General features: G+C 46.6%; 1 protein-coding gene across 11 annotated transcripts in view; it reads right to left on the bottom strand.

The window, feature by feature from the left end:
* The window catches only part of ANXA4 (annexin A4), a 152529-nt gene that overhangs the window by 13361 nt on the left and 126511 nt on the right, over positions 1–12657 (bottom strand). For all 11 annotated transcript variants that reach the window (XM_048222472.2, XM_057309443.1, XM_048222467.2 and 8 more), the window contains 5 exons: positions 9683–9777; positions 6950–7063; positions 6055–6145; positions 4661–4740; positions 2811–2867 (listed from right to left, as the gene is read on the bottom strand). In XM_048222472.2, the coding sequence (XP_048078429.1) occupies positions 2811–2867; positions 4661–4740; positions 6055–6145; positions 6950–7063; positions 9683–9777 (437 nt within the window). The remainder of the gene's footprint in view (positions 1–2810; positions 2868–4660; positions 4741–6054; positions 6146–6949; positions 7064–9682; positions 9778–12657) is intronic.

Below are 12657 nucleotides of genomic sequence, written 5' to 3'. Positions count from 1 at the left end.
CCTCACTGCTTTAGAGTCAGTTCAGAGAACCATGGAATTTTAAAGCTCAGGGGGCACAGAGGCTTCATCTAAGTAGTGAAGTAATAAGCTGTAAAATTCAGATTTCCGTCGAAGCTCATTTCTCGTGAGCCCCTCTAGAGCTCCTTTTATCTCTTCTCGCTTTTCATTCGGCTCCATATTCATGTTATTTTCTCTCTTTTTTTTTAGCTCTTGTTTAATTGAAGTCTGTTTTTCTCTCCATCTGAAATCTGCATCTTCCTTACAGTGTGGCCACGTTTGCCTCCCCCCTCCCTGCTTCTGTGTGTTCACAGGCCACATGGTGTTTGAGCTGAGGCACTTGTGGCTTCTCATGCTCTTTCATTCTTAAACGATGAGCAGCCTATCCGGATATGGCTTTTCCCTCCAAAACAAGCTGAGTGGGTTCTTCTCGGAGCGCCTTGCTTTTTACTTGGATGGATTTCAAGCAGGAGCACCAGTTGCTCATCCACGGAGGGCAGCCGAGACAGCAGTTCTCTGAGGAATTTCTTCCAGTTTGCATGAAGCCACTGTGCCTGCTTCCAGCTTGGGGTTGGGGGGGGATTAGCCTCTTTTCTGGGGCAGAAATGTCCTTCCTGAGTCGTTGGCCCAGGTTCACTGCCCATCTGGTATTTTAATGGCCCTCTTCTATAGTTTCCAGTGTTGCTGCAGATTTTCCCTATTTTTTTAAAATATTTGCTGGTTTGTTTGTTTTTCAGAAGAAGGGAATCAAAATGTATCATCTAGCCAAAGCTCTCAAGGGCATTTTTAATGTAATTTTAATATATCGCAAGTTTCTTTCTAAAGTAGGAATTCTGAGGGCTCCTGATTATGTCCTTTGGTGCAAGTTTCATCCCAAGAACAGCTACAATTCCACTTGTTGGATAATAGCCTCTATATTTTAAGATTTCTACCTTTTATAAGTAACCGTTACCTAATTCCACCTGTCCTGATCGTCAAAATCAAGCTATAGTACCCAGTGTTTGCAAACACTCCCCTTGCTGCTGATACAAGTCACCGAGCAAAGGCTGACAAGGTTTTCCTCCTGTTTTATCCTGTAAGAGCTGAAATCTCAGCTGCAGTTGTTCTCAAATTCCTCACCTCTTGGTGAGACTTGAAAGGATCCAGAAAAACCTACTCTGAGCTCTGCTCCCTCTGTCCAACTTCCCCAGCCCAAACTTATTTGGAAGCCCCTTTCCACCCTGATCACTCCCAAGGGGAACCATCCTCCTTGAAGAGCCCCCCCCCCCAACATTTGTTCATTGACTTGCATGGTTTTAAAGAATCAGACAGACCTGGATCCAAAGAACCCAATTCCACCAGCTATGTGATCTAGGACCAGCTATTTAAATCTCTGCTTCAGTTTCTTAATCTCTAAAGCATACGAAGTAATAATATCTACTTCACTGATGTGTTGCAAGGAAAAAGTGTAAGGTAGTTAATGCAATGCCTGGTCCCTAGGAGACCCACCAGAAACTGATGGTGGGTATACTGTCTCAGGAATAAATTGCTCACTAACTCTTCACTTAATTTGAGATTCACCTGGGCTTTGGAGGCTCCTTCCAACGTATCCAAAAATGCTGTCCTTGAGGTAACTAAAATTCACATAAGCACCCAGAGTTGCAATGTTTTCAATACCTCCTCCCTCCTCAAAGCTTCTGGATTAAAGGCAATTTCCCATTTCTCCAGTATGGGATGGGCCACCCTGTATCCTCAGAACTCTTGTGACACATTTACCCCCTCCCTTCTCGTGAAAGCAACAGGTTCTTTCCTGCAGAAGCCAGAGTGGTTCATAACCTCACATACTGAATGGGACCAAGCCTTCCCTAATGGTTATACATTGGTTAAGAGTACAGGGTCTAGATCCAAACTGTCTAGGTTCAAATCCTAGTTCTGCCATGTATACCGGTGAACTTGAGCAAGGAACTGGACTTCTGTAAGCCTCAATTTCCTTGTCCATAAAATGGGAAGCGCAGTACATGGTTCACTGAGTTATTGCAAGGATTCAACGACATACTTCATGTCAAGAGCTCACAACACTGTTTGGTGTCCGGTAAGGACCCACTTTTTTTTTTTTTTAAGATTTTATTTATTTATTTGACAGAGATAGAGACAGCCAGAGAGAGAGGGAACACAAGCAGGGGGAGTGGGAGAGGAAGAAGCAGGCTCATAGCAGAGGAGCCTGATATGGGGCTCGATCCCATAACGCCAGGATCACGCCCTGAGCCGAAGGCAGACGCTTAACCGCTGTGCCACCCAGGCGCCCCAAGGACCCACTTTTTATTAGCTATTATTCTTAGTGTTATATGGCCACAGTAAATGAATTGGGGGTTGGTGCCAGGGCAGCCATCAGTGGGCTGGGCACCAGGGAAACAACTGCCTCTTGGGGTTTGGTATTAATTTTACCCAATAGGGTACGCACTGTGCCAAGTTGTTTTACACAGGTTCTATCAAACTTTCTCTCTGGGGAAGTAAAAATGCAAGGTAAATAAAGCAAAGGCAGGTCCCTTCACCTCCAAGTGATTCAGAAGACACTCCGTGGTTCTCTGGGGTGGCCGTACCATGGTCCCAATGGCAAGAACCCGGGGATGCTTATATGATGATGTCCTGTGTCACCCCAAGCCCCAGGAATATTTTTGCAGAAATTTCTGCTATTAAAGGTCATCTGTGGGAATCTTTTTTTTTTTTTTTTTAAATAGAACCTGCTTGGCCAATATACACTGAAATATATGAGGGGGTCCACCAACTAAGGCCTTACTGGCAAAAGAAAAGAGAGAAACTGCAGTTCTACTAACCTGAGCATCCTGTCTCATGAGAGCATCATCCAGATAGTTTCCTTCGTCCCTGCCACCCTTAGAAAAACAAAGCAAAGACAATGAGACAGTATCCATGAAGATGGGGGGCGGAGGAGGATGGCTGGGAACCCAAGGACATGGTAATTAGGCAGAATGCCAACAGGGGTCACACTTCCAGCCTAGGGAGGGATGACAGATGTCCTTTGAGTGTGTTTCCATTATTCCTGTGGCTCTAATTTATGCCTAGAGAACATTACCAATCACAGAGCCAGCGGTTCCTGAATGCTGCCTGGGTGTCTCTGTCAGTAGAAGGGGAAGGAGAGCTACACCGCCTGCTGACTGCCCCCTCCACTGCTGTCTCCTCCCCTGCGCCAACCCCCCACTCCTACGCCTTCCTAGTGGACCAAGGCCTTCCTAACTGGCAAATCTACATTGATCAATTCTGCCAAAGAGTGGCTGGGAACAGAAGAGAATCAAGAGTCTAGGACCAGCGGTGAGGCTTAAGGACCATGTGAGAATGCCCCATCCCTTGCTGACACCAGCTCCCGGGGAGGGCTGGGTTGAAGCCTTGGAGGAATGCTAAGGAGCGACACAACTGGTGACTTTCCTCTGGTTTGTTAGACTATTTTTATTGCTATGCTGTCTCAATATTCTATGGTCTAGGCATAGCTTGGCAGAATGCTAAATCTCAGAGGCAAAGAACAAAATGGGCAGAAAATAAGAAAAGCAGGCTGGCATTATTAAGTATCAGAGACAAAGGAGAGGTGGGGTTGGAGATGATTTCCAGGGTCCTGCTTTGTTGGAAGAAGGGCAGCAGTATTAACAGGAACAGGCAAGTCAGGAAGATGAGCTGGTTTGGGGGGTGGCGGGGGGGGGGGGCGGAATGAGTTCAGGTTTAGGTTAGTAGGCCCCATTTGAAGAAGCACCTTAAAAAGCAGTGAGAAATGAGAGTCTTCTACTCAGGAAGGAGATCGGGATAAAGACAAAATTGGGAAGTCATGTGAAATATCTCATGTATGCATCTTCTCTTTTCTGGTGGCCCTGCCCCCACGCTAGCCCAGTCCCGCTTTATTTCTCATCTGGAATATTGAGGTAACTTCCTACCCGCACTCCCAGCCTCCAGTTCAACTGATCTTACACATCACTATTACATTACTCTTCTGAAAACGCAGGTCACTCCAGCATTCCCAAACCCTCAGTGGCTCCCTACTGCTCTCCCAACAAGGGATCCCAGTTCATCCTTCCGCCTTGCTCCTAGAATTACCTGCCAACTGCTCAGTCAGTTGTTCCTGGAACACACCCCATACCCCATGTTTCCTGCCTCCCTGCCTCTTCCTGGCTGTTCTTCCTGCCTGTGATGTGCCCACCAACACCTCTGCCTCCTGAAATCCTAGCAACCCTCCAGGTCCTCTCCGAACCAGCACCTCTGTCACGAAGGCTTTTCTTTGTTTCTGCTACCAGACTCTCTCCTTGAACCTTCCTTCTACTCTGTTCCTCTCCTTGGGCACTCTTCCTGCCTTTATTATGGCTACCTGTGTACCTGATATATTCCTTTATGACAATATGAACTCGTAAAGCCTAGAAGCTGTCTTAATGCGCTGAGTAGCAAGGGTATCCGGCATGTATTAGGTAATTGTATATATAAATCTGAATAAACGGGTATGCGTGACTAGCCAGAGTCTCCACAAGAAAGACGAGGAAAACAACAGCGAGGCCCAAGAACAACACCTGGGGCATATTCACGTTTGGGAAGATGAAAGGATGAGAAAGGCTGGAAAAGATGCTATGGAGTGAGCGCCCCAACAGAACCCAACCCCCGTCAGAAGCAGCCCACAGATGGAGCGACTCACGGCGGACAGAGACACCAGCACCCTCTGGAACATGAATGAAGTGTCGGAGCGAATGTCATCTTCAAGGCTCCGCCCATATTCTGGCAAGAGAACGAAATTAGCTTCATTAGAAGAGAGTCCTGCCCAGCACTGCGTCCTGCTCCAGAGCCGTCTGCCCGCCCCAGGATTAGCCAGTTTACTGAAGCAGCTCCCCTGGAGGGCTTCCACCCTGCACACAGTTTTTCAAAAACTGAACTCTGATAAAATGGTCAAGGTAAGCTTAGGTTGTCATTACAGAGGGAAGAGACGTTCCTGTTCCTTAACATGGGAGGTCGAGAAGCCTGGGGCTGCAATCCTACCTCTGTCCAGGGCTCTGTCCTCACCACGGTTCTCAGTGACACAGAGAACAGTGACGGTTGACTGGCACATGGAAAGGAAAACTGAGCAGAGTTTCTGAACCTGTGTCTGGGAACCTGCCGGGGGCTGTCGGGCCCAAATTCTAGCACGTGCCTTCTTTGCCGTGACACTCCCTTGAGAGTTTCCCCCAGAGAAGCTCCAACCCTCCACAGCCCCTTAGGGTTCGAAAACCTAGACTGATCAGACATGGGGATCTGAGTGCTTGAACCAAGCTCCCAAGGTCTAGTATCTCCTGCTCTGAACACTTACCAAAAAACTCTGTTTTGTGTTCTTAAATAAAATGGAGGAGGAAAACCCCCCACAAAACTCCACCATAACCCACTTCGTGGACTTTAATAATATCCTTCAATATACATTTTGGTGACTATATAATACTTCATTGTGTGGGTACACCGTATTCTGGTTAGCCAATCTGCTACTGCGGGACATTTTTCGCTAATATGAACAATACCAAATAAGCACTGTAGGATCTAAAGCTTTGTGCTTTTTTTTTTTTTTTAATTGCCTTCTTAGGGCAAAAAGGCATATTTGAAAGGCTCTTCGTAAGCATCATCCTCTGGAGATTTCTAAGAGGGGAGTAAATGTCTATCCTTCTGAGATGGCTGGAGGACATACAGTTCCACCTGGAAGTAAGAAGTGGGGCTAGACAGCCCCTCCAGGCCATTCCCTGGAGTACTAAGATTCATTGGGACCACCACTTTCGAACAAACACATTTGATTCTCTGTTTGATAATAAGGAACAACCTTCCAACTTTCGGGGTCATAAAACACTACACTGGGTGGCTTCAGCGGAGTGGCATCTTAAGCAGAGAAGTCTTGAGAAGCCAACAGACTGTCACTTCCCTAGACAGGGATCTGCCTGAAAGCAAAGCCTGGACCTGAGGATCCCTCATGGTCAGTGTTGCTATGAGGAGTTTCATCGGTAGGTAATGACCCGCTGCTAGTTTACTTGTCAAACCACAGTGAAGCCTCAGTGGGCCACTGAGGGTGCTACGTACGAAGCTGGTAGGTCTGGTTTATGCGCCGGATCTCCTCGGGCGTCCGGGAGGCCAGGATCTCAATCAGGCAGCCCTCATCCGTGCCAGCTCCCTGCACACGAAACCCAGAGGAGAGGGAGTTAGGAGCCAGTCTACAATGTTGAATCCCAGACATAGAGGCATATACCCAGGAATCCACAGAGAATAAAGACAACCCACCCAGTTCTAGCAATAGGCTTTGCTAATTTTAACTGTCCTGCTCAAATTCCAATGCGTTTACCGTAATTGTTTTTAGTAATAACAAACACTTATGGGCTGTTTCTATTGGATGGTTGCTGTGCCAGGTTATGGACAGTGTCTCCCCTCGGGGGGGGGGGGGCTTAATCTTTCCTTGACTGCCCCTGTACTTCTCCTTTGAAGGGCAGAATCTTCTGGCAAAGACTGTTACCTCTTTGCTTTCCCAGAACCTTCCACAAGGCTGTTTACAGACATGGTTGGGGAGGGTAACTGTATTTGAATTTCGGAGCTGGTCATTCAAAACTGGCAGACCCTGGACTAGAGCAGAGTGGGTCTAGCACTGAGGGACGCCAAGAACCCCTTTGGCCAGTTCTGGCGCCACGGTGTTGGCCATAAAGTTTCACATCTCAAAAGCAGCTAACACAGAAAGTTCCTGCAGTTGCACCACAGGCACAACCATCACCAGTCCCTCCAGAGCCACAGCACAGAGCAAATGATTGCATCACTTGGGAGAACACAACTCTTAAGTTACAATTGCTGGAATGTAATGTCATGTTTCCGCACTGTCATCAACGAGGGGGAATCTCTGTCCTGTGCCTCACCCTCCCCACCCTCACAAGGCTTTCGTCACTCTCTTGAGGAAGCCGATCAGCAGCTGCAGGCGAGGAGGGCCACACACCTTCATGGCCCTTCGCAGCTCCTGCACGTCGTACAGCACGGTGGGCGTCATCATCCCCACGATCACCCGCTCGAAGTTGCCGCTCAGTTCTGACTTCAAGTCGTCTATCAGGTCCTGCAAAGCAAGCAAGGGGCTCCAAGTAGCTGCCAGCTAACTTAAACCAGCCGCTCTCAAAGTGTGGGCCAGGGATGAATGGCGTCTCTGGACCCTTTCAGGAGGCCTGCAAGATCAGAGCTCTCTTCGTGATAACACAAAGATGTTATTTGTCTTTTCACTGTCATGCTCTCACAATTGTACAGTGGAATTTTGCAAAGGCTACTGGACACATCTACATTTCTACAATTATGTTAAAAGGCTTTTAAAATGCCCCCTTTCCGGGGCACCTGGGTGGCACAGCGCTTAAGCGTCTGCCTTTGGCTCACGGCGAGATCCCAGAGTCCTGGGATCGAGCCCCGCATCGGGCTCCCTGCTCTGCTGGGAGCCTGCTTCTTCCTCTCCCACTCCCCCTGCTTGCGTTCCCTCTCTCTCTGACTGTCTCTCTCTCTGTCAAATAAATAAATAAAATTTTAAAAATTAAATAAATAAAATAAAATGCCCCCTTTTCAACTACGTATCTGTACGAGACCAGATTTTCTTCCTATACTTCAACAAAACCATGCACCACCACGAACAGTGCAGAAGCAGATATGAGAATCCAACTGTCCTCCATTAAGCCAGGCATTAAAGAACTTTACAAAATGTAAAGCAATGACAATTTTCTCACTAAATGTTTTTATACATAGCTACTATTCATAAAGTGTTGTTTATATTAACACGTAATGTGTTTATTGTTTTTTAAATAAGTTAACAAAAATATATTTTTAAATGCCTCGGTTTTAATTTCTAATACGGCAAATATCAATAGATATAATCCACAAAAACAAAAAAGTTAAGAGTGTAAAAGGGTCTTGAGAGCAAAAAGTTTGTAGACACAGACTTAAATGTCTTCACTCACTTAGCAATGTACTTTGAATATATTTCCAAGTCAATAATCACCTATGACATTTTTAACAGCTGCTGGAATTTCTACATATAGTAGATGCAATACAATTTCTTTCATCGCTCCCCTGTTCCTATTTTTGTACTGTGAACGCATACCAAGCATTTAGCTGTACCTTTGTGGTCATCCACGATTACTTCTTTTTTCTTTTTTTTTTAAGATTTTATTTATTTATTTGAAAGAGATAGAGACAGCCAGCGAGAGAGGGAACACAAGCAGGGGGAGTAGGAGAGGAAGAAGCAGGCTCACAGCGGAGGAGCCTGACGTGGGGCTCGATCCCATAACGCCGGGATCACGCCCTGAGCCGAAGGCAGACGCTTAACCGCTGTGCCACCCAGGCGCCCCTTCCACGATTACTTCTTAAGACTCAATTCCTAAAAGAAATGTAATTCCTTGGACAAAGGACCACATTCTAAAGAAGTTTATTCACATCTCCTCCTAGAACAGGTCAGGGAGTTTAGGAACCTGCTTCAGATCAAGCAAGCTAAGAAGCTGACATACTGCTCAAGACAGATCTCGGATTCTCACAACCTGACTGCACAGCCCCCGTATTTCAATCTCTCGTGCACAGTTTTATGTCAAATCCACACATATTGCATGAATAAACAAATTAGTGCTCGATCCATTAATGCTGGGCATCTTAACAAACTGCCATCAGATTAGCTTCGTACTGAGGCTGAATATTCCAGTTCACACATCACATGCATGTTCACACTGATCTGTGCTCATTAAGTGTCTTTGGGACGGAGAAGGGTTCAAATGCCCAAAAGACAGTCTGAGCTGTGAAGAATCCCATTCCTCGCTGGGGTCCCAGCCAAAGGTGGCACGCAGATGCACTGGGCAATCACCACGCCAGCTCTGTCCCAGCCAGCGCTTTAGTGCCAGGCTTCGAGAAGCAGCTACAGTCGGACTAGCTGTAAGGTGTCTCGAGGACAGAAACATTTACCAGAGTGACTGTACTCCGAGACCTGAAACACTCATTGATAACGTTTCCTCAATAAAAAGATTCTTGCTAATCACACAGACAGGTTTTCAGTGATGAGGGAAGCCTGAGTGGAATGGCTCTGGTAAGTGAAATGCTGAAAACAGAGTTTGAAAGAGGGTCCCTGAGAGGTGCACGATTCAGACCAGAAGGGGTGAGTGAACACCCTCTGAATGTATAAACAAATGATAGACATGTTCACAAACACACTGGCCCCCCCTTCTAGAATTTGAGAGGGTGGCCAACCACTGAGGATCGTCAAAGGAATGAATATATGCAACAAACGGGTTTATGTGGAAGAGTCGGAGAAGCCTGCAAATCCTAGGAGAGCCTGTTTAAAACGAACTAGATATAAATACTGCTTCATGCACAGTGGCCTCAAGGCAGCCTGACCAGGATCAGGGAGACAGTGCTGGAAGCTCAGCCCCGCCTGGCGCTCACAAGGCGGGCAGGCGGCGCCCATGAGCGGCCGAGTCCCTGCAAGGAGCTGGGTGGGAAGACACCAAGAGCTCCCAGAAATCACTTCAGGCTAAGGACAGTGGAAGGAACATGCCAAAGCCGTTTTCTTTCAAGAGCATCTTTAAACAGGGCAAGGACCCGCTTCTGAAAACACAGGGCCACTTCAGGAATCTAGCTCGGGAAGAGACCCCGGCCTCCCTGCCGCCTGACAGATTCTTCGTCAGCCCCTGGAACCAGAGAGGCTGTGGCCTACCCTGCCGATGGTGGTCTTGTAGGCCGTCCTGATTTCCTGGCGCTGGGCCGTGTTGCGGTAGGCGAGGACGCTGATGATGGCATCTTCGTCAGTGCCTGGCGGAGAGCGGGGACAGTGAGTGAGGGGATTTGAGAGAGGAGTGAGGAAACAGGTTCCCCCGAGGACATTAGCGTTACCCCAACACATGCAGAGACCTTTTAAGAGGTCCTTGTTCAGTAGGTCTGCCTATTTTTTCAGGAACCAGACACTAGATATGAGTCCTAGCCTCTCCTTTAATCAACTGTTAAGCACTGAACAAAAAAGCTAACTTCTCTGAACATTAGCTTCCTTATCCATGAATGTGAGTGGTCATAGCACTTTCCCTCACAGGGCTGCTGCAAGTGTTCAATAAAACAAGTGAGTGAATTCCTTAACACAAGGCCCCGCAGTGACTAAATGTTCACTAAATGCTCACTGGGATTCTGCTTTACCCCTCCTCTGCAATTCTTTTCATGTCTTTTGGTTCTTCCGTATCTTCTATGTTCTTGCTTTTTCTTGCCTCATTTTTTTAAAAGATTTTATTTCTGGGGGCGCCTGAGTGGCTCAGTTGGTTAAGCAGCTGCCTTCGGCTCAGGTCATGATCCTGGGGTCCGGGGGTCCTGGGATCAAGTCCCACATCGGGCTCCCTGCTCGTCGGGAAGCCTGCTTCTCCTTCTCCCCACGCCCCTCTGCGCCCCCCTCCCCCTGGCTCATGCTCTCTCTCTCTCACTATCTCTCTCTCTCAAATTAATAAAATCTTAAAAAAAATACTTTATTTCTGTATTTGAGAGAGAGAGCAAGAATGGCAGAGGAGGGAAAGGGAGAAGCAGACTCCCTGCTGAGAGAGAGCCCAAAGTGGGGCTTGATCCCAGGACCCTGAGATCACGACCTGAGCCGAAGGCAGACGCTTAACCGACTGAGCCACCCAGGTGCCCCCTCCTCATTTTTAATCTTGCTATCATTTCCTCTGAGTCTTGCAACAATTCAGACTCTTAATTCACTCTGCACTTTGCAGGGTTTTTTTCCTTAATTTCAGTATAATTAATGAACAGTATTGTGTTAGTTTCAGGTGTATAATCCAGTGATTCTGCAATTCTGCACACTGTTCAGTGCTCACCACTAGGGTACTCTCAATCCCCTTCACCCATTTCACCGGGCACCTGCAGGGTTTTAACGGGCTGCTCACTGCTTGCACTGCGCTTTGAGATCCATAAATGTGTTTTTCATTTCCAAGCTATCTTTCCTGACCTCAGAGGGTTGTTCCCTTTTGAAAACTGCTGACGAATTCCCACTGTGCAAGATCCTACCAGAACTTCATGAGAATTACAAATTTTAAATGTCCTAAAATTTGTTTGCCTGTTTCTTGCACCAACTCTGACCAGGGGGGGCTTTATTCTGATTTTTCCAAAATAGGTCCCTTGTCTTAGTAATAGCTGGATGTTCACATATATCTGGTGAGTTGAGTTTTCTCCTTTCTCGTTGTTTAATCTGTATGGGGAATTGTGAGGGACTACAAAAGAGATTCTATTGGGATATTTCAAAGAGAAATGAAAAAAAATCTAGATTTACCATAGTTATTCTTTGTAAGATTAGAGATCCAGAAAAGTGTGAGCTGTAGGGAGGAAGCTATAGAACTTTGTTTACATATGTTAGGGACCTACTTTCTGTTCTCTTAAAAGAAAGAAAGAAAGAAAGAAAGAAAGAAAGAAAGAAAGAAAGAAAGAAAGAAAGAAAGAAAGAAAGAAAGAGGTATCTATCTACAACCTTCCTGTTCTCCTTCAGAACTCTCAGTGGGGGACGATCCATCTTCCCTCACCCCCGTTTCTATAAAAGGCACCATCCTTTCGTTCAGTCAGTCAGGTTTGAACCTTCAAAATAGATTTTTTTTTTAACCCTCTCTCATCCTCCACATTCAAATTTCCTGCCAAGGCATACAGAATCTAACTCTAAAAATCTTTTTTGCATCCATCCCCTCTTTGATTCCTACCACTACTACTCCAATTCAGGATTTTAGGGACTTAGACACATGTAATGTCTGTTAACTGGTATTCTTATCTCCTAATTGGTCTTTCCAGTCTTGCCAGATTCATTTTCCTAAAAAGAAAAACTCTCGGAGTGTCTGTCCCTCCCTGGCTCAGGAACACACAATGCCCCCCCCCGCCCCCACCGTCTGCTAGATTTACTCCAGGAACAGCAGTCTGGCATTTGAGACGTTCTACAATATCCCATTCACTGCTGTAAATATCCACACGAAAGGATACCAGGCAGCCAAATTCACAGACCTAGCTCCTGAATTATTGTACTCGGTCCAACTGTACTGCACTCCTTTCTCCCGACCTCCTTCATTCCAGTGAACGGGTTTGTATGTCCCTCTAGCCACTCCATAGAAGGTCATGATTGTGGCACTGGTCTCCTGGCCAATGCCTTTGGGCCATCCCCCACATGTCTGTGATTCTACAGGTGGCCTTCTCAGTAGCAACCCCAGGAGCTCCCTTTGGTACCAGCCAACTCCTGCTTTCTAAATACCTCCTGCTGCAAGCCACCTTTCCACGGATTTACCGTGACTTCCCTAGGCCTCAGCTAAACTAGAAAACGGGACAATGCTCACAGTCGTCCCGTGCCTTTGCTCATGCTATCCCATTCACCTGAAATGCGTTCTCTCTTGTCTCTATTGAAACAACTTATCTCGCAAAGCCCATCTCAATTCTGTATCCTCTGAAAAGTTTGGCCTGATGCCCCCAAATTAAATGTGATCTCTTGTCTGAACCTAATGGGAACTTATTTGTGGCCCTCCTATCACTATCATATTCTGATAGCTATTATCACATTATTGTAGTTATTTCGGTGCACGCCTTACCCATCTAGCCTCCGTAGACCCGTTGAACTAGGTTTTATAATCCTTGTCTCCTCCACCTGTCTGCCTCACATTGATCCCCACACAGTGGACATGACAAGAA

Source organism: Ursus arctos, unplaced genomic scaffold (genome assembly GCF_023065955.2).
Source record: "Ursus arctos isolate Adak ecotype North America unplaced genomic scaffold, UrsArc2.0 scaffold_8, whole genome shotgun sequence".
In the NCBI taxonomy this organism is placed as follows: Eukaryota; Metazoa; Chordata; class Mammalia; order Carnivora; family Ursidae; genus Ursus; species Ursus arctos.
This window is presented reverse-complemented; position numbering and strand designations above follow the sequence as displayed.